General features: G+C 42.9%; 1 protein-coding gene across 1 annotated transcript; it reads left to right on the top strand.

The window, feature by feature from the left end:
* The first annotated feature begins 1,066 nt into the window (after positions 1 to 1,066).
* ngfb (nerve growth factor b (beta polypeptide)) lies at positions 1,067 to 25,960 on the top strand. The gene is made up of 3 exons (XM_046336325.1): positions 1,067 to 1,165; positions 21,226 to 21,369; positions 24,999 to 25,960. The coding sequence occupies exon 3, from the start codon at positions 25,011 to 25,013 to the stop codon at positions 25,623 to 25,625; it is 615 nt and encodes a 204-aa protein (XP_046192281.1). The 5' UTR covers positions 1,067 to 1,165; positions 21,226 to 21,369; positions 24,999 to 25,010; the 3' UTR covers positions 25,626 to 25,960.
* Positions 25,961 to 25,994: the final 34 nt, after the last annotated feature.

The following is a 25,994-nucleotide window of genomic DNA, read 5'->3' as shown; positions in this document are numbered from 1 at the left end:
ATATAGACAGGTGTGTGCCTTTTCAGCTCATCTCCAATCAATTTAATTCACCACAGTTGGACTCCAATCAACTTGAAGAAACATGTTGGATAACATCAAGGATGATTAATGGAAGCAGGATGCACCTGAGCTCAATTTCGAGTCTAATAGCAAAGGGCTTGAATAGTTATGTAAATGAGCTATTTCTGTGTTTTATTTTCTATAAATTTGCAAACATAAAAAAAAGTGTTTTCACTTTGTCGATGTGGGGTAGTGTCTCTAGATTGATGAGGAAAAACGTTTTTTTATACATTTTAGAATAAGGCTGTTTTTTGTTTTACACGTGCAGTGTGCATGGTTATTCTGAAGCAAACTCAGTGCCAGCGAGGCTGCTGGTCACTAAAGGTGACTGGGTATCATGGCAATTCAACAAGTATTTTTTTATTTAACAAGACAAGTCAGTTAATAACAAATCCTCATTTACAATGACGGCCTAGGACCAGTGGGTTAACTGCCTTGTTCAAGGGAAGAACTACAGATTTTTTACCTTGTCAGGTCAGGGATTCGATCTAGCAACCTTTCAGTTATTGACCCAACACTCTAACCTCTAGGCTACACACTGCCATCTTTAACCCAATTACATGACTATTGTCAACTGGTCACTTTTCAATCCCAGCCTGTTTTACCTCTAGGAATCTACAGGGAGGTAACCCAGGGAAATTAGCATTGGACACACACACTGATATTAACATTGTCTGCAAAGCATTGTATTGTTCTGGTCCATGAATGCTGTGTTGTAAGAGATTTGCTACTTTTTTCCCAATAAGATCCTGTTTTGACATCACATAAAAGTGTGTGCTTCATAATCAGATACTATAAACTACACATTAAATGTGATTGTCTACAGCATTGATCATGAAAGCAATATAGTGGCAGGGCCAGGCAGCCAGGCACTAGGACCTGCAGCACTCCTCAGCTGAAAGGAGTCACTGGCACTGGGACTCTTCTGGCTATAACTTTTCAGAACGGTTAATTTCCAAACAAGTAGAAGAGGCTGACTGGATTGTCTTCACTCAATCAGAAGGAACTGGGCCTTTTGAGACCCGACATGTGGAGATAAACCTGTGGAATAACACGCACACTGGAATATAGCTCAGTATTGGTTGGGACATCCACTTGTGAAGAGGTAGGAGACTTTACACAAGTTCAGCCACTCTGCTGCTGTGTTGTAAAGCCACATTGGGAAACATACTTACTCATACATTGTGTAAAAAGAAAAAGGTTGAAAAATTATTTGACCTGAGCTTTTCAGGGGAAAAAAAAACATTGCTATTGAACATACAAGTATGCTGTTCAACTTATTACAACCAGATAAAGCTCTTGCAATTAGTCAAATACCTTCATCTTTTGTGTACCAAATCAATTTATTACGTCTTTATGATTGTACTTGCTTGCATGCCAAAACTTTCTCTGTCAGTGGTCTTGTCTCCCTGAAGTGACTGGGAGAGGGTACCATTTTTTTTTTAAATAGCCACCTAGCTCATTCATAGACTGTCTATTCACGAAGCTGTTTGCTGGCTGAGAACAGCTGTCCAACTCTCTGACAGAGCCCTGAAGCTCTTTCTAAATGCAAATATGCCTCACATGCAATATAGTTTTGGAAGCATATGGAACTTAACTTTTATTTCAGCAAATAATTGTAAAAAAAACCTAAAGGTTTAATTACTACACACCTTTGCAGGGTTAAGGTTCCCACGCGGCCATATTTCCATGTTACAACGCTTGTTTACGGAAGACAGACGCAAGATAGAGGCCTGTGCTAATTAGCCATCTGCATCCCCGAACACCTGTGTGAAACGGAAGAAAGGGCGCCACAAACGTAGTGTAACTGAACTGTCGGCTGCAACTGTGTTAAAACTGGTTGAAACAGTGTACAGTAAGTACAGTTTAGTATTCGTGAAACTATTGATGTGATATGAAGGTAGAGGGCTTCATGCTTTTAGAAACATAAAACAATTGAGAATCGAGTCACGTTTCGATGGAGTATTTGGCTGTTTTGGCAAACAGAGCTTAACGCCTCTGAACATAACATGTAGTTATGGCTCTTATAGTAAATTCTTATCTTGGTGTTTCAGCCCCGTACTGGCCTTCACCAGGCTGCCTGGTTGAGGGCTCAGCAGAGAGGTGGTAGAGGTAGAGATTGAAGCCCATGGTTGAATGGGATGCTACCATCTCATCTTTTCCCTAAGGGAGAGTTGTCACTCATAGCCCAGCCTCGAAACCCAGCCTCTTGCTCCTCAGGTTACAGCTGTACTCAGATACCCACCACTCTCTCTCTCTCTCTCTCTCTCTCTCCTCTATGGACTGCTAGGCACTACTCCAAAAGCTAATCATTTTCTGCTTTGTTTTCTTTCTATTACATTTTCAGTTAGCAATTTGAATTTTATAGACTTTAACATTTATGTTCAGACATGAATTTCACATGTTATCTCCACTCAAAGGAGTTGTTGAGATACACTGAGGTATCCCCCCAAGGCCTATGTTCACTCCCCTTCAAAGAGCTGTCACTCAAATGGCACTTACATAGAGATCACAGAGTTAGTTGTTTTGGAGTGAGAGGAGGGAATGGAGGGTGCCAAACGACAAATGGAATTGACCCCTATTGTGGAATTCTGAGGGGCTGCCGGAAACAAGAGAGCAGCTGTACTAAATGTTTACCTCTCTGCAGTGCTCAAATGTCCTGCACTCTAAAGGTTGCTGGGTTAAAAACAACCCAATTCGGGTAAATATTGGACAGACAGAACACACGTTGGGTTATTTTGACTCTGCCTGTTGGGTAACAAACAACCCGTTGTTTTCTTTAAGTTGGGTTGTTGATGCTGGGTTATTGAGCTTTATACAACGAGTGGATCTAATCCTGAATGCTGATTGGTTAAAACCGCATTCCAGCCGGTGTTTAGTCCACAAGTTGCCACCGGTTAAATCTTTGACGTTAAAATGTCTATTTACTCTGTTCCATCAGACTGCACAGTCCACTGTCTCATCAGCCCAGCCACACACTTTATAATATAATAATAATATATGCCATTTAGCAGACGCTTTTATCCAAAGCAACTTACAGTCATGTGTGCATACATTCTACGTATGGGTGGTCCCGGGGATCGAACCCACTACCCTGGCGTTACAAGCGCCATGCTCTACCAACTGAGCTACAGAAGGACCACATATATCTCCACTATAAAAAGCATATAGACATTATCTCACATTTCTTTTATACTAACATTTAGTTTTCAACAGCGGAGATTTGTATAAACCTTGATGTCTGTCTCTCCAACATTTGCAACATTGTTTCAATACTCAAATTCGATCTCCAGCTGTGCCATAGTAATGAATGTGTCGGGGCGAGACAGACAGACAGGCATGCAGCGTTTCTCAGTCAGTCGAAATCATGAATAAGCTGGCATAATTTTTATGGATATAGGCAAACAAGGTAAAACGAAACTCAGTGCAGCTAGTTTGCAGTCTTTCCAGCTTCAGTTTGAAGTGATTGTGTTAGCTATGTTGTTGGCTAGCTTCTCTGAGCAACAGTGTCGAGGCGAGTGAGCACGTATGCCAGGAGAAATCACACCTCATTAGCTCATTGTTATGGTTATATCCAAATAAATGCCGCTAGAGAACAGCTTGAAAAAATACAAATGCTTTGCTGTTAATCTGGCTGCACTTTTTGAAGTGACTGTAAGTAAGCCGTAGCCGTGTCCATAGATGAAGAACAAAAAGACTGAATGACTGGGTCGCGTCCGAACCGATAGAACGAACGACCAGCCGGCTTAGGTAGGAACGCTAGATTTGTGTCGGGACTATATGTTGTGGAAGGATGAAATAGTATGAATAAATTGAATAAAAGTGCTAATACCATAAAAGCCGGTGTTTGAAGGATATATATTGGCACGGCTTCGTCTCAAGAGCCTAACAGCACCGGTGCCAATATATCCTCCAAACACCGGCTTCTCAGACATCATCACTTTCCACCTGGTCATATCGGAAAGACTGGAGGCGTGGCTTTCAGATAGGTATTGTTGGCCATCCGTGAGAGTAAATGTAATTCCTGTTCATCCTGTTGTTTGTACAGCACAAATTATTCTACCACATTAGATATTTTAACATACAATTAATAACGTTATCATTTAAATATCATAACAAAGTGGTAACTATCACAGCATTGGGATACGCACAGGCACTTGTGGAAATAAACTTGTGTGTTTGCTGGATTCCAAATAAACAGATACATTTCGGGATATTTATAACGGGTGGGCCTCAACTATACAGCACACAACATACAGATGTTTAATTTCGCAAGAGCTAGACAGCACACAACTTACAGATGTTTAATTTTTGCAAGAGCTAGACGAACTGTATGCAGTTCATCAGACCAGAGATGCTTTCCTTCTTATCACACTCATCATCATTCGTTCTCTCAGCAGAGGCTGTCAACACAGAAAATGTAACAATAGCTAATTCCATGCATCATCTGAATGGGAGATGGACACTGTATCAGTGCTATTATCACTGTTAATAAGGGAAAACACTCCCTAACCTCAACGCATTTTCCTTCTCTTGGGGTCTGTGCAAATCCAACTTACTTCCAAATCTTACCTGTACACACAGCAAGTTCTTTTGTGGCTTAAATACAATACTTTTCCAGCCCAATCGCCTTTCGGCCACTCCTTTTTGAGTCTCTTATCCTGAGGTATTACGTGAGGTGTTTGGTTTTAGGGAAGGTGTTTTACAGTGGTTAGTCTCACCTGACACACTATGTCTCTCAGAGTTGACAGTGTGAAGGGCTTGAAAACAGGTCCCGAGGGACAGATAATCCTTCCCTGCTTGCTGGAGGGGTTTCACGGTGCGAACCAAAGCCCCCAGGCGTTCCTCTGACTGATCCCCAGGATTACTAGTAGAAGTTCGAACCGGAGAGGGCACAGGGGAGAAATATTAGATTTATATTATATATTTGAGCATATTTGTACATGTATGAAACAGGACAAATCTAAGCACCCCTATTTGACTGCTGGCCCGCTCTCTTTACTCCTCTTTTGTCTCTCCTCATCTGGTATGAGCTGAGTTGCATTGCTGCGGGGTTGCAGTGCACTCAGGAAGTCTACAGCTATTTGACCCTATGGTCCGGTTCATCTGCCAAACAATCTGTTCCACAGGTGGGTTGGTGGGTGGGCTTGGACTCCCAGACGTGAGATCGCCTTACTCATTAAAGTAATATGCTTCAGCGCATGAGGCGTTTTCAATCAAAAGTGAATATAAGATTGTGTTTATACTGCAAATCTATTCCGTCTATATCACAGATTTCAAATGTCACATTTGCTTAACTTTCAATAAATGTCATTACTGTCAAACAAGAATGAACCGATTTAAATCATATGAAAAACACATTGAAGTTAACCCTTCAAAAATCTACAGCACTAGAATGCCTGGCCACACAGTCGACATAACACAAATCTTCTACCCGAGTCTACCGCTGTAATAACTTACTCTGTATCTGTCACGGACATCTTCCTGGAAATGACCGGACCAAAGCGCAGCTTGATGAGCGTACATTTATTTTATTTTTAATGAATGTCTCCAACAAAACAAGGACACGACCGTGAAGCTTAACTTGGGCAACAATGCCACTAACAAAGTCCACAAATGTGAATGGAAAAAAGGCTGCCTAAGTATGATTCCCAATCAGAGACAACGATAGACAGCTGTCCCTGATTGAGAACCATACCCTGCCAACACCTAGAAACATAAAAACATAGAAGTAAAGAAACTAGAATGCCCACCCTAGTCACACCCTGGCCTAACCAAAATAGAGAATAAAAGCCTCTCTATGGCCAGGGCGTGACAGTACCCCAAAGGTGTGGACTCTGGCCGCAAAACCTGACTCTAAAGGGCAGTGTCCGGGTGGGCATCCCTTACAGCGGTGGCTCTGGTGCGGGACGTAGACCCCCCTCCGCCTCTGGCTCCCTCCACTTTGGTGGCACCTCTGGTGTGGGGACCCTCGCCGCTGACCCCGGACTGGGGACCCTCGATGCGGACCCCAGACTGGGGATCCTCGTTGCGGGCCCCGGACTGGCCCGTGGAGCAGGCACAGGATTCACCAGGCTGGGGAGACCTACTGAAGGCCTGGTCCTTGGAGGAGGCACAGGTCGAACCGGGCTGTGGGGGAGCACTGGAGATCTGGTGCCTAACACTTGCACTTCTCCTCTTGGCAGAATGCCCACTTTAGCCCGGCACGGGCGGAGCGCAGACATAGGACGCACTGAGCAGTCACAGCGCACAGTAGACACAGTGCGCAGGGCCGGCGCAGGATATGAAACGGCCCACCGGAGACTAAGCACGCTGAGCTGCCACAATCTGCCCTGGCTGGATGCCCACTCTAGCGTGGCATATAGCGCACCTGGCTATGAGAGCGCACTGGAGACACCGTGCGCTTTACCGCATAACACAGTGCCTGACCAGTACCACGCTCCTTATGGTAAGCACGGGGAGTTGGCTCACATAAATAATAATCGGGGGGCTGCCTCTCGTGCTTGCTCCGCTGTGCCAACGCCGTTCTGCCTTTGCTGCTTCTAGCTCCTCCTTAGGACGGTGATATTCACCAGCCTGTGTCCAGGGTCCCTTGCCTTCCAATATCTCCTCCCATGTCCATTCCTCCAGAAAGAGCTGCTCCTCCCGGCCACACCGCTTGGTCCGTTTGTGGTGGGTAGTTCTGTCACGGACGGACGTCTTCCTGGAAAGGATCGGACCAAAGCGCAGCGTGATGAGCGTACATACAACTAGAATGCCCACCCTAGTCACACCCTGGCCTAACCAAAATAGAGAATAAAAGCCTCTCTATGGCCAGGGCGTGACAGTATCAAGCCAGTAGTTGCAGTTGTGGGAGCACAAAAACTGTAATTTTGATTATGGAAATCGAAAGAGAAAGTCTAAGTAAAGCACAAAAGAGCAAAGAGATCTGTAGCTGACCCAGTATGTGTTGCATTGGGTTGAGGAGAACCATAGACAGACTGTGTTAGTTTGCTTTCATACAGTCACATCCCAATTTATTGGCCCTCTTGATAAAGATAAAGAATACAAAATACTGAGCTATCGCATGCTCATGAAATTGGATTGTATAATACTATACTGTTCAGAGAACTACATTTTGGTTAATAACAAGTGGCACAAAAAATTTGGTAAAATATAGGTCTCAAAATTATTGGCACCACTGTTTTCAACACCAGCACGGCACTGAGCCTTTTTCTGAAAGATTTTATGAGATTATAGAACACATTGGGAGGAATCGTAGACCATTCCTCCATATAGAATATTTCCAGATCCTTGATATCCTTTGGTCTGCGCTTATGGACTGCCCTGTTCAATTCAATTGCAATAACTTCTTTGCTGTTGTAATATCCCAAACGGACAGTCAGTTTCACCATTAAGAATTCCAGCTTTAACAAGGGTCCCAGGACCAGTGGAAGGAAAATAGCCCCATAACATGATATTTTATAGTAGGCATGAAGTTGACTTCTGCATATGCATGTTTCTTTCGACGCCAAACCCACCACTGATCTGTGGGGTCAAAGACCACTATTTTCGTGTCATCTGACCATAGCATCAGTTCCAATCCTAGTGCCAATGTTATTTAGCAAACTCCAGGCATTTAAATTTGTTGGCTGCTCTCTTCTGGCAACCCTTCTAAACAGTCTACTGAGACAGAGACCGTGTCTAATTGTAGATTTGGAGACCCGGAGATTTGTAATTTGCCAAGTTTGGCCCTTGGATTTGCCTTTGCCTCCCGAACCATCTTCCTCGCTGTGCATGGGGACAAGATACACTTGCGTCCAATACCAGGCATGTTTACTGGTTTAAAAAGTCTTCATTGTTGCCCTAGTAGTGTTTTGTTAAGCATTTTGTTTTGCGCTCATTACCTGAGTCATGAAGGTCAACAACCTTTATCTCTTTTCATCTGTGATGGATGAGAAAGGGATTATACATGCGTGTTACCACAATTTTATATCCCAGTGAAACAGGAAGCCATGGAAGGCCAAAATAGTTCCTTAAAATGAAAATAACTTGAAAAAGTATCATGTTAATGCAGATAAAAAAATATATATTTTTGTCCCACTCAATGACATCGGGGAGGGGACTGTGGATCTGTCTCTGTTCGTTTATACGTCGGTTCGTACATTAGTCACACGTGATATCTCAGACCGAACTGGCCCGATTTTGACAACTTGGGTGAATGATGCATCTTGCCATAGAAATCTGGCATTTACAAAATTACACTGATTGTTCAGATGGTGGCACTATTATTAACCAATAAGGCCTGAGGGGGTGTGGTATATGCTCAATATACCACGGCTAAGGGCTGTTCTTAAGCACGACTCAAAGCGGAGTGCCTGGATACAGTTGTAGCCGTGGGATATTGACCATATACCACAAACCCCAGAGGTGCCTTATTGCTATTATAAACTGGTTACCAATGTATTTAGAAAAGTAAAAATACATGTTTTGTCATATCCATGGTATACGGTCTGATATACCACGGTTTTCAACCAATCAACATTCAGAGCTCGAACCACCCAGTTTATAACAAATTTTGAAAGGTAAAGCCCCTGATCCCATTTGACCTAAAGTCACGACATTCGCTACATAAGTCCCTCTCCTCACAAGGAACACATTTGCCTCAGGGACGCATAAGGTCCACCATGATGGATTTTCTGCCATTTTGAAAAAACGCTACTCTTCTGGGACAGAATGATCGATCTGCACAAAAGTTGATATTGTAACTGACAGTTAGACTTACAGGTTATGTCGTTGTCTTTTGTTTGAATTGTTTACGTGTCCGCTGTGCGGGGGAAATGATAATACAAGCGAACTACGTAGCTAATACTGTTGTAACGGGGATCCTTATTGTAGCAACACACTTTTGGAGGGAAGGCAATCCTGCGCTGCGTTAGCTAAGTTTTCATGTCATCGGGTGTAGCTCATAAAGGTTGAAGAGTGTATGTTAGGATGAAGTGTGAATTCATGCCAGGAATAATAAGTGTGAAGTTTGATTTCCTCCCTTCTGTAATAAGCAGCCAATGAGGTATTTTTTCCTTTAGTCATGTGTTTAATCTGAACCCGTTATAACGCAGGTTAAACTGTTATGTATCTAAGCACTTCAGAGTTATACCAAGCTAATAAGTCACTCGTAAGATAAGGTTGTAAGAGTGTGCTTAACTGTATTTTTCATTTACTTTATAGTTCTCACGGAAGGTGATAATTCTGACTACAGAATAAAGCCGCCAGTTAAAATCAAGGAACGGTTGTGCTCGTGGTTACTGAAGGGAGCTACAGATATTTGTCATCTAAACATTAACATGGGAGTGGTCTTGCACATTAATACAAAAAATCTGTCAAGGATATTCGTATTGTACAAAAATTTGGTACACATGTTGCAAACACTGTCAAGACTCACCATATGCAAGAACATTCATATTGACCTCACGGTGGCGCTATAAAGGGCACATGTTTATATCTCTTGATCTGTTTGACCCTGTTGATTTGAGTGATTCAATTTGGCACACATGCTCAGGGATACAAGGCATTCGGAAAGCATTCAGACCCCTTCACTTTTTTTGTTGTTACATTACAGCCTTATTCTAAAATGGATAAAATATTTTTTTCCTCATCAATCTACACACAATACCCCACAATGACAAAGCAAAAACCGTTTTTTAGACATTTTTGCGAATGTATATATTTTTTTTTAGATGTCCAAAAGCCACTTTGCATTATCTTGGCTGTGAGTTTAGGATTGGTGTCCTGTTGTAATTTTGCCCCAGTCTGAGGTCCTGAGTGCTCTGCAGCAGGTTTTTATCAAAGATCTCTATGTACTTTGCTACATTTATCTTTCCCTCAATCCTGACTAGTCTCCCAGTCCCTGCTGCTGAAAAACATCCCCACAGCATGATGCTGCCACGACCATGCTTCACCGTAGGGATGATGTCATGTTTTCTCCAGACATAATGCTTGGCATTCAGGCCAAAGAGTTATATCTTGGTTTCAGACCAGATAATCTTGTTTCTCTTGGTCTGAGAGTCTTTAGGTGCCTCCAAGAGGGTTGTCACGTGGCTTTTACTGAGGAGTGGCTTCCGTCTGGCCACTCTACCCAAAAGGCCTGATTGGGGGAGTGCTGCTGAGATGGTTGTCCTTCTGGAAGGTTCTCCCATCTCCAAAGAGGAACACTGGAGCTCTGTAAGAGTGACTATCGGGTTCTTGGTCACCTCCCTGACCAAGGCCATTCTTCCCTGATTGCTCAGTTAGGAAGAGTCTTGATTAATTCCAAACTTCCTCCATTTAAGAATGATAGAAACCACTGTGTTCTTGGGGACCTTCAATGCTGCCGAAATCTTTTGGTACCTTTCCCCAGATTTGTGCCTTTACACAATCCTATCTCGGAGCTCTACACACAATTCCTTCAACCTCATGGTTTGGTTTTTGCTCTGACATGCACTGACAACTGTGGGACCTTATGTAGACATGTCTTTGCCTTTCCAAATCATGTTCAATCAACTGCATTTACCACAGGTGGACTCCAATGAAGTTGTAGAAAAATCTCAAGGATGATCAATGGAAACAGGTTGAACCTGAGCTCAGTTCCAAGTCTCATGGCAAAGGGTCTGAATATTTATGTAAATAAGTTATTTAGTTTAAAAAAAATAATAATTGTAAATGTATTTTACTACATCTTTAGAATAAGACGGAAAAGTAACAAAATGTGGAAAAAGGCAAGGGGTCTGAATACTTTCCGAATGCACTGTATGTATTTGTAGGCATACAGTTGAAGTCAGAAGTATACATACACTTAGTATGGAGTCATTAAAACTCGTTTTTCAACCACTCCACAAATTTCTTGTTAACAAACTATAGTTTTGGCAAGTCGGTTAGGACATCTACTTTGTGCATGACACGTGTAATTTTTCCAACAATTGTTTACTTATAATTCACTGTATCACAATTCTAGAGGGTCAGAAGTTTACATACACCAAGTTGACTGTACCTTTTAAAAAGCCTGGAAATTTAAAAGAAAGGATTTCATGGCTTTAGAAGCTTCTGATAGGCTAACTGACATCATTTGAGTCAATTTGAGGTGTACCTGTGGATCTATTTCAAGGCCTAGGTTCAAACTCAATACCTCATTGCATGACATCATGGGAAAATCAAAAGAAATCAGCTAAGACCTCAGAAAGAAAATTGTAGACCTCCACAAGTCTGGTTCGTCCTTGGGAGCAATTTCCAAATGCCTGAAGGTACCACTTTCATCTGAACAAACAATAGTACGCAAGTATAAACACCATGGGACCACGCAGCCGTCATACCGCTGAAGAAGGAGATGCGTTCTGTCTCCTAGAGACTAACATACTTTGGTGCGAAAAGTACATATCAAACCCAGAACAACAGGAAAGGGCCTTGTGAAGATGTTGGAGGAAACAGGTACAAAAGTATCTATATCCACAGTAAAACGAGTTCTATATCGACATAACCTGAAAGGCCGCTCAGCAAGAAAGAAGCCACTGCTCTAAAACCTCCATAAAAAAGCCAGACTATGATTTGCAACTGCACATGGGGACAAAGATTGTGCTTTTTTGAGAAATGTCTTCTGGTCGAATGAAACAAAAATAGAACTGTTTGGCCATAATGACCATTGTTATGTTTGGAGGGAAAAGGGGGCGGCTTGCAAGCCGAAGAACACCATCCCAACAGTGAAGCAAGGCGGTGGCGGCATCATGTTGTGGGGGTGTATTGCTGCACTTCACAAAATATATGGCATCATGGGGGAGGAAAATTACGTGGATATACTGAAGCAACATCTCAAGACGTCAGTCAGGAAGTTAATTGACCCCAAGCATCCAAAGTTGTGTTAAAATTAAGGACAACAAAGTTAAGGTATTGGAGTGGCCATCACAAAGCCTTGACCTCAATCCTATATAACATTTGTGGGCAGGACTGAAAAAGCATGTGCGAGCAAGGAGGCCTACAAACCTGACTCAGTTACACCAGCTCTGTCAGCAGGAATAGGCCAGAATTCAGCCAACTTTTGTGGGAAGCTTGTGGAATTCTACCCGAAACATTTGAACCATGTTAAACAATTTAAAGGCAATGCTACCAAATACTAATTGAGTGTATGTAAACCTCTGAAGCACTGGGAATGTGATGAAAGAAATAAAAGCTGAAAAAAATCTCTCTCTGCTATTATTCTGACATTTCACATTCTTAAAATACAGTGGTGATGACCTAAGACAGGGAATATTTACTAGGATTAAATGTCAGGAATTGTGAAAAACTGAGTTTAAATGTATTTGGCTAAGGTGTATGTAAACTTCCAACTTCAACTGTGCGTGTAGATCTACTATGCAATTTGTTTAGACGTGTAATTTTTGTTAATAAACCCTACCCTTTAAAGCTGGAGTCCTTAATGGTGAAACTGTCATATCCGTTTGGGATATTACACCAACAAAGAAGTTACAGGAAACAACAAACATTGTTTTTTGTCCCTCAGACATAATTGCACATGTGATAGAACAGCAGAATATGTACTGCTAATTATTTTACCACACTGCTCAACGCCCACACATTTGTTTTGTCCACAAAACAAAGACATTAACAAAGGTGCTGGAGTGGACAGTTACACGGTTTCCCCTAATGCAAAATCCATCTTTAATTGTCATGGAAAAACCAGTACAATAACATTGGACAAGTTAAGAGGCTAAATGAAGGTCAGCGAGAGGATAAACAAGATCCAACTTTCCATTTGAAATGGAAGGGAACCTATGAAGTCCTAATTGGATAATATTACTGTAAACAGTTTAGCCTCTTAAGATCGTGCAGAATGATTTGAAGCGCAGACTCTGTACCTCACCTCTACATTCTCTGTAGACAATAAGACACACTTGAAGGAATAGCTCATTTAATAATGATCAACAAGGGGGTAGGTGGGAAGGCAATGAAGTGTTGAACCATCACTGGTTGCACATTAACTCCATGCTGACAATGTCACAAACGACGTGAGTCTCAATTATTACTCGAAATCGGAATTCAATGTCTCAGGTATTCAGTTCTCTTGTTCCTTTGTCCAAAGGCAAACATTTGGGTGAACCTTTCAAGATGATTGGCCATGTCCGGATACCCTTACTTGTATCCTAAACAGTAGGCTGTTTGGAAATGCGAAGAAAAAAAAAACATTTTGTAGTACGTGAAACATAGAAAACTGGGGAAAAAAAGCTACTCAGAAAATATTAGTTTACCAAGCTACCAATTACTTCAAACTGGATGAAGTTATGCTACATTCAAGCTACCTTTAAGAAAAATATAGTTTACTGAACTAAATGTACTTTAAAAAAATAGTTCATTACATATAAATTGCTTGGTGAAAATGTGTAAATCTGAAATGTCATAGACTACAAATCTCAAGGACAGTCACTTTGGGACAATCTCTTTGGAGTCATATGTTAACATAATGTGTTATTTAGCCTATTAAACACACAAAATATGTTTCAAGGGAGAATAAGGCAGATCTGGTACCTAAAAAGAAAGGAAATTATTGCCTATCTCACCCATAGTTTGTTTTCTTTTGACAAAAAAAGTAGTGTGTAGTTCGAGTGGTTAGCTACACTGCTACATGGAAAAACAGTAATCAACTACTGAACACACTACCAAGATTTAAATTTAGTTCAACTACCACCAAGCTACTGCAAACTGTACACTGAACCAAAATATGAATGCAAGAAGAAACTATTTCAATGATTTTACTGAGTTACAGTTCATATAAGGAAATCAGTCAACTGAAATAAATTCATTCGGTCCAAATCTATGGATATCACATGACTGGGAATACAGATATGCATCTGTTGGTCACAGATACCTTCAAAAAAGATAGGGGCGTAGAAAACCAGTCAGTATCTGGTGTGACCACAATTTTCCTCATGCAGCGTCACACATCTCCTCTGCATAGAGTTGATCACGCTGTTGATTGTGGCCAGTTGAATGTTTTTCCCGCTCCACTTCAATGACTGTCGGAAGTTGCTAGATATTGGCGGGAACTGGAACACGCTGTCATACATGTCGATCCAGAGAATCCCAAACGTGCTCAATGGGTGACATGTCTGGTGAGTATGCAGACCGTGGAAGAACTGGGACATTTTCAGCTTCCAGGAATTGTTTACTGTCCTTGCAACAATTATCATGCAGAAACACGAGGTGAGGTTGGCAGATGAATGGCATGACAATGGGCCTCCAGGATCTCGTCACGGTATATCTGTGCATTCAAATTTCCAATGAGAAAATGCAATTGTGTTCATTGTCCGTAGCTTATGCCTTCCCATAGCATAACCCCACCGCCACAATGGGGTACTCTGTTCGCAACTTTGTCATCAGCAAACCGCTCGCCCACACGACTTCATACACGTGGTCTGCGGTTGTGAGGCCGGTTTGACTTACTGCCAAATTCTCTAAAATGACGTTGGAGGCAGCTTATGGAAGACAAATGTAATATTAAATTCTCTGGCAACAGCTCTGGTGGACATTCCTGCATGCCAATTGCATGCTCCCTCAAAACTTGAGACGTCTGCAGCATCGTGTTGTGTGACAAAACGGAACATTTTAGAGTGGGTTTTTATTGTCCCAAGCACAAGGTGCACCTGTATAATGATCATGCTGTTTAATCAGCTTCTTGATATGCCACACCTGTCAGGTGGATGGATTATCTTGGCAAAGGAGAAATGCTCACTAACAGGGTGTAAAAAAATTGGTTCAAAAAATTTGGAGAGAAATAAGCTTTTTGTGCGTATGGAAAAATTTGGGGGATCTTTTATTTCAGATCACAAAACATGGGACCAACACTTTTCATGTTGCGTTTATAGTTTTGTTCATTGTAGTTAAATAGCTGATCTACATGTAGTTCACTACTTACTCCCCAACACTGAAACTGAGTATGCTTTAAATGCAAGGATGTCATGCTAATTCATTTTTAAAAATCTAGTATGAATTCGCTGCAAGCTATTGAGAAGGAGAATCCTCTTTTCAGACCCAAGTGTGTTTGACAACAGCTGATATCCAGCTGTTGCGCTTTACCAAATGAATGAATGGCGGGAAACAATTGCTCATTAGAGGACGCCTTCTCAGAATGGGTGAGCCTAGTATGTTGACATTTGTTACTTACTGCATACATTTTTAGTAAAGTACATTCTAAATAGACCGTGGTGTGATTCGTGCACAGTAAGACTGTCACTGACAGTTGGAGGCTGGATATTTTTCTTCTAGGGGGAAAGATGTTTCTTCTAGTCTGTTGGCAGCTTTTCCGATACGAGTCAGATGGATGGATACACTACACAGCCTCTAACGCCGTTACATGGAGAGGTCCCTCTTAAGAACTCTGAGCCCAGACTGGTGAAGGAGGGTCAGTGCATGTGAAATTGCACACACCAGAGAAAATGTTGTATATCGCAAGCGTTAAGTCAAGTTTATTTTACTTGCAGAGGGGCAATCATCTCTGATATTCTGCGTGACTAGATTTATGTATGCCATCTAAACTTGGGATCTAATTTCAATATTTAGAGGAACCGCAGACAGTTGTATACAGTGCCAAGGGACATAATGTAAATCTGAACATCTGCTCAGATGATCTGCCCTTTGCAAAGTTACAACAGGACCACGATTGCTCACTTCATTGCCCCCCACTAATGTGGTCTCTACCCCAGAACCGGAAACGTGAGAGGGCCACACAGCACGAAGGTACTGAAACTCGTGTTTTTTTTTGGGGGGGGGCTCTTGGTTTACCTTTGAAATAGAGCAGTGCCATTTAACACATTCTGCAACTCTGGGGGAGAAAGACCATAACAAACACAATGCTTTCATCCTGACACGGCTAGCAGTCATAAAGCAACATGCAACCTGAGGCAGAGGCTTTGAGCCCCGCTGACTGACTGACAAGTAGAGCCACAGCTACACACAAACCGATGAAACAACGGTGTAAACAGACGGAGCCTCCGTAATTTCACAGCAAAACATTGTGAGCTAGATGGACTTGAACGAGCCAAAAGTGGCCTGCTGGCTGCCATTGGTCCAAGCTAAACACTGTACAATGCATTATTGGCTGTGAGATGCACTCAAATGCGTTCTCTTCAATGTTTTGTAGGGTATGCCAGATGTGAGGCCTGTATCAAAATGTTTTGTTCATTGACACATTTATTCTCTAGCTACATCAAAGGACATGTTATTTCAGTGGCCAGGTGTGGATGCTTTGGGACAGACTACGATCAAGGTAAAATCATCTCCCAAGTCTTGATACATTGGTCACGCATAAAGTTTAAGGCCTTGTGATAATCTATCCTATAATAGCTGAATTTGTCCTTTGTGTCTGTGAACTGTAATGTTAACCCAGGAACACAATTTCATCCTATCTTGTTTGCCTTTTCTAGGCCTACTTCGTGGACATCACTTCATTGGAATGATATGAGATCAATGTTATTCCTGCTAAGACTCTTTCCATTAGGTTAAACTGGATCACGTTGACCAATTCAGGTCGACAAAATATTTCAGGCTCTTTGTTTAAGTGAGCAGAACAATGTGCTAGACAATTGCTACAATGTTGCTTACCAACACCTCTCCTACCCAGGGATCAGGATCGGACAGGAAGACATCATATTGAAAGGAGAAATCAATACTGATCTTTGAATCTTTACCATCTAGTTTTAATATATAATTTACAGCGGAAAAACAAAGCCTTTCATGCATTTTGCTCAGTATTATTTTGTGCTGGTTGTAGTTCACAGGAATGGCTGTCTTCGTTTTGACAGATGTGTTTAAGTGAGGATAATGTGTATGAAGTGACAGTGTGTACAGAGACAAGGGTCCGCTGTGTTCCCTCCAGGCACAGAGACCAAACACAGCCATCAGTGACTAATGAAACTGTCCTAGTAAAACTCCAACTCCATACAAGTTTACGGTACCTTCCTGCTTGAACTTTTTTCTTTCTTGGTGAATTATGTTTTCAACACTGAAACATTTAAGGACGAATGGCGGAAGGAAAGATAAAAGTGTTTATTCTGATGTCTCTTTTTTTTTGGTGGGGGGGGTCTACCGGATTCTCAATATTACATCAAACTTTTATTTTATTGCAGAAATCACAACAGCAGAATGCAGGCCCGTTTCATTGGCGGAGACGTCTCTACATTCTCTTTCCAGACATTTCTAAACACCCTCTTTGCAGGAACTCTTCTAACACACGCTCTGCACATTATCTCCAGATAGACACAGCCCCTTCACAATCCCATTTGTTGATTTTGAGTTCTTGGTATTCTGAATGGAATAGTAAGTGATGGCTCAATCTGTGAGATCAGCAGTTACACTGGACTATATCCTACTTCCACAACTCTACAGTCAGAGCAAGTGTGCTGGGAACGCAGAGCCGTCCTGCAGTTGATTACTACAGGTCCTCTTTGGCTTTCAGCAGGCCTAGACGACAGCCTTCTTCCTCCACTCTCACACATCTGCAGTGAATCAAAACAGCCTGCCAATTTCACTCTCTGGAATTGTCATATTTAAGATGATTTCCCACAAAGTGATCACGTGATAACAGTAATACACCCCCCCCCTCTCAACTAGATCAAACAAGAATGTTGTCAAGAAAATGGGAAACAGAATGCTTCAATTGCATGCTATTATACTTCTTAGAATGTTCACGCTGGAGCGGGGTAAAATGCAGCCTTATAAAATAAGGGCTTCAATTGAGCTAATGTGTTTTGCATCAACTCCTTAAAGGTCAAACCTTCTACTGTATGACAACATACCATTTTTGCTTGAAATCTATCCTTATCATCTCCCGCTAATTGCATTTTCTGAGACGACCCAGGACCAAAACAGTCATATGATGATCTAATACCTACAGTGAGTATATAATACCTACTCACCCCTTTGGATTGTTTCACTGTTTTCATTGTAGAATAATAGTGAAGACATCAAAACTATGAAATAACACATAAGGAATCATGTAGTAACCAACTGGCAGCTTCATTAAATAGTACCTGCAAAACACCAGTCTCAACGTCAACAGTGAAGAGGCGACTCCGGGATGCTGGCCTTCTAGGCAGAGTTGCAAAGAAAAAGCCATATCTCAGACTGGCCAATAAAAAGAAAGATTAAGATGGGCAAAAGAACACAGACACTGGACAGAGGAACTCTGCCTAGAAGGCCAGCATCCCGGAGTCGCCTCTTCACTGTTGACGTTGAGACCAGTGTTTTGCGGGTACTATTTAATGAAGCTGCCGGTTGAGGACTTGTGAGGCATCTGTTTCTCAAACTAGACACTCTAATGTATTTGTCCTCTTGCTCAGTTGTGCACCGGGTCCTCCCACTCCTCTTTCTATTCTGATTAGAGCCAGTTTGCACTGTTCTGTGAAAGGAGTAGTACACAGCGTTGAATGAGATCTTCAGTTTCTAGGCAATCGCATGGAATAGCCTTTATTTCTCAGAACAAGAACAGACTGACAAGTTTCAGAAGAAAGTTACTTGTTCCTGGACATTTTGAGGCTGTAATTGAACGCACAAATGCTGATGCTCCAGATACTCAACTTGTCTAAAGGCCAGTTTTATTGCTTCTTTAATTAGCACAACAGTTTTCAGTTCTGCTAACATAATTGCAAAAGGGTTTTCTAATAATCAGTTATCCTTTTAAAATTATAAACTTGATGAACTTAGCTTACACAGTGTGCCATTGGAAGACAGGAGTGATGATTGCTGATAATTGGCCTCTGTACCCCTATGTAGATATTCCATTAAAAATCAGCCGATTCCAGCTACAATAGTCATTTACAGCATTAACAATGTCTGCACTGTATTTCTGATCAATTTGATGTTATTTTAATGGACAACAAATGTGCTTTTCTTTCAAAAACAAGGACATTTCTTAGTGACCCCAAACTTTTGAATGGTAGCGTAGATTGATTCATTGATTAGGATAACACATTTGGTCTAGCATCTGCTAAACCTTCATGAAGCATTGCAGCATCTCTCTGTGTCACTTTGAATAAAGGCAGAATAAAAAATAGTCTCACACAGCATAAAACTATCTACGGTAACTACAGTTATTCTACAATGTAAAGACCAAACTATTCTCAGTATCCATATCTCTCTCCTGTTCTTTGTGCTTGGTCCCCCCCCCCCCCCCCCGAGCACTGCTATATCAGGCTCTAGGCCAGCACAATGCTATGTTTCATTCCTGCTGTGAGCAGTTTCGCAAGAATGCCCACGGCAACGCACTGAGCAGCATGTCATTCAAAGCCCAGAGGTGGCCCTCAGATAAAGTCACCGGTGCCACAGCTCCCTCTACGCCGGACGGCTTTGAATGGGGGCCGGGCAGACAGGCTCAGGTTACCAGAGGCACTGTGTGACTTTTACCATATAAATGAAGCCAACGTTTTCTGGGAGTGGTGGGGGGGTTGTTCCCATGTGGCAGACGGTGGATTGTCTGTGTCGCCGGGTTCTGGTTGTCAGTCATGCCAGACGGAATTCATTAAATGGACTGACTCCATTAGAGCTAATGAGTTGTAGGTCAGTAGTTGTGGGTGGGCCGCGCTATTCTGAGCTAACAGACCATATCGATTACTGGGTGTAATTGCACTTGTCAGTGACGCTGCAATTTTTTTGTCATTGCATACATGTATATTCAATGTAAACTCGTTAAAAACCACACAGTGCCTTCCACAGAGTCTTAAATAATATAGTGGTCATGGTACAAAGTAACTGGTCTCAAAGATTCTTGGAAGGTTATGTAACTGAAAGCAAGCAGGATGTTTCGGATTCTTTCATTTAGAGTTCCATATTGGTTTGGAAAATGTGTCTTTCCCTGAGAGAAAGACAAACACGGCTTTTATATACAGTACACTACACTTAAAAAAAAAGAGTTCCAAAGGGGTTTCTTCAGCTGTCCCCATAGGAGACACCTTTTTGGTTTCAGCTAGAACCCTTTTGGCTTCCATGGAGAACCCTCTGTGGAAAGGGTTCTACCTGGAACCAAAAAGGGTTCTTCAATGTGTTCTCTTCTGTGGACAGCATTTTAGGCTCGAGATAGCACCTTTTTTTCTAAGAGTGTTGATAGACATCTGGCAAGGTTCAAGGCAATTGGGCTGACAAACTATATGATTTCGTTCTCCCTTCTTCTAGGCCTGTTGGCTGTGACTATGATGAGGAACTTACAGCTCAAAACTGTATTCTGTATATATTCTCTGAGTGTATACTACGAGCAGCTCTGCTAAGTTCTTTGCCTCTTCATCCATCCATCCATTTGTGTAACTTCAGGAGAAAGACTGTCTTGTGTGGTGTGTTCTCAATTATTATGTTGGGATGATTCTGTGGATGATACTGTGTGTTCTATGTGGTTGATTTATAGTAGCAGTCAGACTGTGTGACAGTAACAAGGTGTTGTTGGAGAAGAGCTATTTGGTGAGGAGCTAAGTCTTTCTCTCTGCCCAAATGGTTATCCACTGTCCTTACAATGCTGCCTCTGCGAGAGGGGGTAGAGGGATTACACTGGAATGTTTTGGAGATTCCTGGGAGAGCAATACAGAGAGAGGGTTTAGTGTTCTGTTCACAGATCTATGAGAAAAATGGCTGTGGCAAAGTCATTGAGTTTAATGCACTAAGACCCAAATGTAGTTTATAGTTTTCATATGGGAAACCACACATGGAAACACTAATACAGACAGTATATCACCTCAGCTGCATGTGAGGAATATGTGTTATTATGTCTCACTGGATTGATTAAATATATTTCTTGAGCAATGTTTTGTTCAAACCTGTGGGTTCCATACTGTACAATGAATCCCACAGGTCCTGTGTATCACGTGTGTGTACTGGTATGTAACAAGTATATTACACTGGCGCTCTTTGGCCATCCCTCTCCCATGTCAGCGTGTTTAGAGTGGCTTGATGGGCTGCTTTACAAACCCTGTGCATGACTCACCACAGCGCAGAGGGGAAATAATACTGTGGCTACCCCACTTTCCAACCAAGGTGCATGAACACTGAAAGAGTAAGCTGAAGATATTCCGCAACTTTTGGCAGGACCGTTGACGTTGGCTTTAGAAATAATTTGTTGTTGTTAAAACCGTGTGCTTTGGTTGCATGCCTTCCTCAGGTTATTTGTGTCTTTCTCTCTCGCCATAGGCAGGTGCCAGAGCCAAGCTGGGGGCCATAGAGAGCCAGATAGACAGTCCTGATGGCAGAAACCTGGAAGGCAGTCTGCTCTGAACACGTGCTCTAGGAGCCCGCCCCGCCAGGGGCCACACTTCACGCGGAAACACTGCACAGGTGAGCTGAACAAGATTTTTTAAAATATGTATTGAATCCAATTCAAATTTGAATTATTTTATTTTCATAAAGCTTTACATGAGAGTAGTGACATGCAAAAATCAGTGAAGATTTCTGCGCGGGTCACAATCTCAAAAAGGGTCACCTGTTTACAGAGTTTTTACTGGTCAGGTCACTATAAGAACTCCTGGTGTAGAGTTAGAATACAACACACTGTAATGCTGCTTTCATTTTTTTGGTGTAAAATGATGCCGGAGAAGGCGTGTTCATAGGCGATCGAATAAACCCCCACTTCCATCCATTTTGCTAGCAAACATGCAATCTTTGGAGTGTAAAATCGATGACCTACGCAGAAGATTAAACTACCAACGGGACATTCAAAACTGTTATATCTTATGCTTCACAGAACGACGTGGCTGAACGACGACACTGTCAACATACAGCTGGCTAGTTATACGCTGTTCTGGCAGGATAGAACAGTGGCGTCTGGTAAGACAAGGGACGGCGGACTATATATTTTTGTAAATAACTGCTGGTGCACGATATCTAAGGAAATCTCGAGCTATTGCTCGCCTGAAGTAGAGTATCTCATAATAAGCTATAGACCACACTATCTACCTAGAGAGTTTTCATCTGTATTTTAGTATCTGTTTACATACCACCACAGACTGAGGCTGGCACTAAGACAGCATTGAATGAGCTATATTCCGCCATAAGCAAACAAGAAATCATTCACTCAGAGGCAACGCTCCTAGTAGCCGGGGACTTTAGTACAGGGAAACATAAATCTGTTTTACCAAATGTCTATCAGCATGTTAAATGTCCAACCAGAGGGGGAAAAACTCTAGACTACCTATACTCCACACATAGCTCTCCCTCGCACTCCATTTGGCAAATCTGACCATAATTCTATCCTCCCGATTCCTGCTTATAAGCAAAAATTAAAGCAAGAAGCACCAGTGACTAGATCAATAAAAAAGTGGTTAGATGAAGCAGATACTAAGCTACATAACTGTTTTGCTAAGCACAGACTAGAATATGTTCCGGGATTCCTCCGATGGCATTGAGGAGTACACCACATCAGTCATTGGCTTCATCAATAAGTGCATCGATGATGTCATCCCCACAGTGACCGTACGTACATACTCCAACCAGAAGCCATGGATTACAGGCAACATCTGCAATGAACTAAAGGCTAGAGCTGCCACTTTCAAGGAGCGGGACTCTAACCCAGAAGCTAATAAGAAATCCCGCTATGCCCTCCGACGAACCATCAAACAGGCAAAGCATCAATACAGGACTAAGATCGAATCGTACAACACGGGCTCTGATGCTCGTCGGATGTGGCAGGGCTTGCAAACCATTACAGACAACAAAGGGAAGAACAGCTGAGAGCTGCCCAGTGACACAAGCCTACCAGACATGCTAAACTACTTCTATGCTCGCTTTGAGGCAAATAACACTGAAACATGCATGAGAGCACCAGCTGTTCCGGAAGACTGTGTGATCAAGCTCTCCGCAGCCGATGTAAGACCTTTAAACATGTCAACATTCACAAGGCCGCGGGGCCAGACAGATTACCAGGATGTGTACTGCGAGCATGTGCTGACCAACTGGTGTCTTCACTGACATTTCAAACCTCTCCTTCTCCGAGTCTGTAATACCAACAGGTTTTAAGCAGACCACCATAGTGCCTGTGCCCAAGAACACTAAGGTACCATGCCTAAATGACTACTGACTCATAGCACTCACTTCTGTAGCCATGAAGTGCTTTGAAAGGCTGGTCATGGCTCACATCAACACCTTTATTCCAGAAACCCTAGACCCACTCCATTTTGCATACCGCCCCAACAGATCCACAGAAGATGCAATCTCTATTGCACTCCACATGCACTTTCCCACCTGGACAAAAGGAACACCTAAGTGAGAATGCTATTCATTGACTACAGCTCAGCGTTCAACACCATAGTGCCCTCAAAGCTCATCAATAAGCTAAGGAACCTGGGACTAAACATCTCCCTCTGCAACTAGATACTGGACTTCCTGACGGGCCACCCCCAGGTGGTAAGGGTAGGTAACAACACATCCGCCATGCTAATCCTCAACACAGGGACCCCTCAGGGGTGCGTGCTCAATCCACTCCTGTACTCCCTGTTCATTCATGACTACACGGCCAGGCATGACTCCAACACATCATTAAGTTTGCAGATGACACAACAATGGTAGGCCTGATCACCGACAGCACTGAGACAGCCTATAGGGAGGAGGTCAGAGACCTGGCCGTGTGGTGCCTGGACAACAACCTCTCCCTCAACGTGATCAAAACAAAGGAGATGATTGTGGACTACAGGGAAAAAGAGACTGAGCACACCCCCATTCTCATCAACGGGGCTGCAGTGGAGCAGGTTCAAAGCTTCAAGTTCCTTGGTGTCCACATCACCAACAAACTAACATGGTCCAAGCACACCAAGAGGGCACGACAAAACCTATTCCCCTCAGGAGACTGAAAAGATTTGGCATGGGTCCTCAGATCCTCAAAAGGTTCTACAGCTGCACCACCGAGAGCATCCTGACTGATTGCATCACTGCCTCGTATGGCAACAAATCGGCCTCCGACCACAAGGTACTACAGAGGGCAGTGCGAACGACCCAGTACATCACTGGGGCCAAGCTTCTTGCCATCCGGGACCTCTATACAAGGCAGCGTCAGAGGAAGGACCTAAATATTGTCAAAGACACCAGCCACCATAGTCATAGACTGTTCTCTCTGTTCCCGCACGACAAGCGGTACCGGAGTGCCAAGTCGAAGTCCAAGAGGCTTCTATAAACGGCTTCTACCCTCAAGCCATAAGACTCCTGAACATCTAATCAAATGGCTACCCTGACTATTTGCTTTGCCCCTCCCTTTTTTACACTGCTGCTTCTCTCTGTTGTTATCATCTACGCATAGTCACTTTAATAACTCTGCCTATATGTACATAATTATCTAACCAGTGCCCCTGCACTGGTTTGACTCTGTACTGGTATCCCCCTGTATATATTCTCACTATTGTAATTTTACTGCTGCTCTTTAATTACTTTTTTATTTTATTTCTTATTCTTATCCATATTTTTTTTCATTGTTGCTTTGGGGCTCATACGTAAGCATTTCACTGTAAGGTGAAATGTTGTATGGTATTCGGCGCATGGGATAAATAAAAGGTGATTCGATTTTTTTCACATCCACCACAAGAATAAACATGTTTTTCTTGCTGCACAGTATGTATTGTGTAAAGCATATTGTGCGAGCTGCCATTACCAGTAACCTGACAATGACACAGCTGTTGTTGTATCTCTCCATCCCTGCACAGTACTTCCATCACACTGAGCCCACTGAGTGTCACACATTATAATCCTCAAACTACCTTTCTCTATGGATGAATATGACAAAGTCCCTCACCTATTTTGAAACCACCTGTCTGTATGATGAAGTGGATGAAGTGGGAATCCAGTCAGTTTCTACAATTCTTGAACAGGATTTGATCCCTAATGTTGATGTCTGTGTGTGTATTTGATCCCTGATGTTGATGTCTGTGTGTGTATTTGATCCCTGATGTTGATGTCTGTGTGTGTGTGTTTGATCCCGCCAGGTGTGTGAGTCCATGAGGTCGTCCATGCTGGTCCTGCTCCTCATGGTCAGTGCCCAGGCAGTGGCCACCATGGGAGGGGACTTCTGCCCCCCGGTCTCCGTTCAGCAGCAAGGCCCTGCCCCCAAAAGGACCCCTAACTCTGCCCCCACCGTGGATCCCAAACTGTTCACCAAGCGACGCTACCGCTCGCCCCGCGTTCTCTTCAGTGCCCAGCCGCCCGACACTGAGCCCATGGGACGCCAGGGGTCCGGGGCCAGCAGGGCAAGGCGCAGGGTTAGTCAGCCGAAGCACCGGGGGGTGTACTCTGTGTGTGAGAGCATCAGCGTCTGGGTAGGCAACAAGACCAAGGCCACGGATATATCTGGCAACGAGGTGGAGGTGCTCCCGGACGTGAACATTAACAACGTGAAGAAGAAGCAGTACTTTTTTGAGACCACGTGCCGTGGCGCACGGGGAGGCAGCACTGGCTGCCTGGGCATCGATGGGCGACACTGGAACTCCTACTGCACCAACTCGCACACTTTTGTGCGGGCACTGACTTCCTTCAAAAACCTGGTGGCCTGGAGACTGATCCGCATCAACGTGGCCTGTGTCTGTGTGCTTAGCCGAAAGTCCTGGCGACAGTGACCGTACTCTCACGGGTCATGTGGTCACTTCAGTACTGACGACAGGACCACTTGGTACTATCATATGGTCATTGCAGTACTGCAGTCCCAACCCCCCACCACCTACCCACTGGAGTGCTCTGAGACTCTGCCCCACTACAGCCCTCACCTAGCCGTCTGCACAAAGTAAATTATTGATTATGAGGACTGCAAGTATATAAACCAACCATTTCTTTATCACTTGTTGTTGTTGTTGTTTTGTTGTTGATATTGTTATTTATTAAACACCTCAGTACATGCACTGCATGTTGTTTGGCGTTATTGTCTGGGTGGTGGCTGTCACAGGGACCAATGTCAAAAGAAGTGGCTACACTTTTTTTAAACTGTAGAA

Source organism: Oncorhynchus gorbuscha, linkage group LG03, assembly GCF_021184085.1.
Source record: "Oncorhynchus gorbuscha isolate QuinsamMale2020 ecotype Even-year linkage group LG03, OgorEven_v1.0, whole genome shotgun sequence".
Classification (NCBI taxonomy): Eukaryota; Metazoa; Chordata; class Actinopteri; order Salmoniformes; family Salmonidae; genus Oncorhynchus; species Oncorhynchus gorbuscha.
The sequence above is the reverse complement of the archived record's forward strand: the minus strand, read 5'-3'. Positions and strand labels throughout refer to the sequence as shown.

Excerpts from the sequence above, each read along its gene's own strand:
- ngfb (XM_046336325.1), top strand. The coding sequence starts at position 25,011 with ATGAGGTCGTCCATGCTGGTCCTGCTCCTCATGGTCAGTGCCCAGGCA.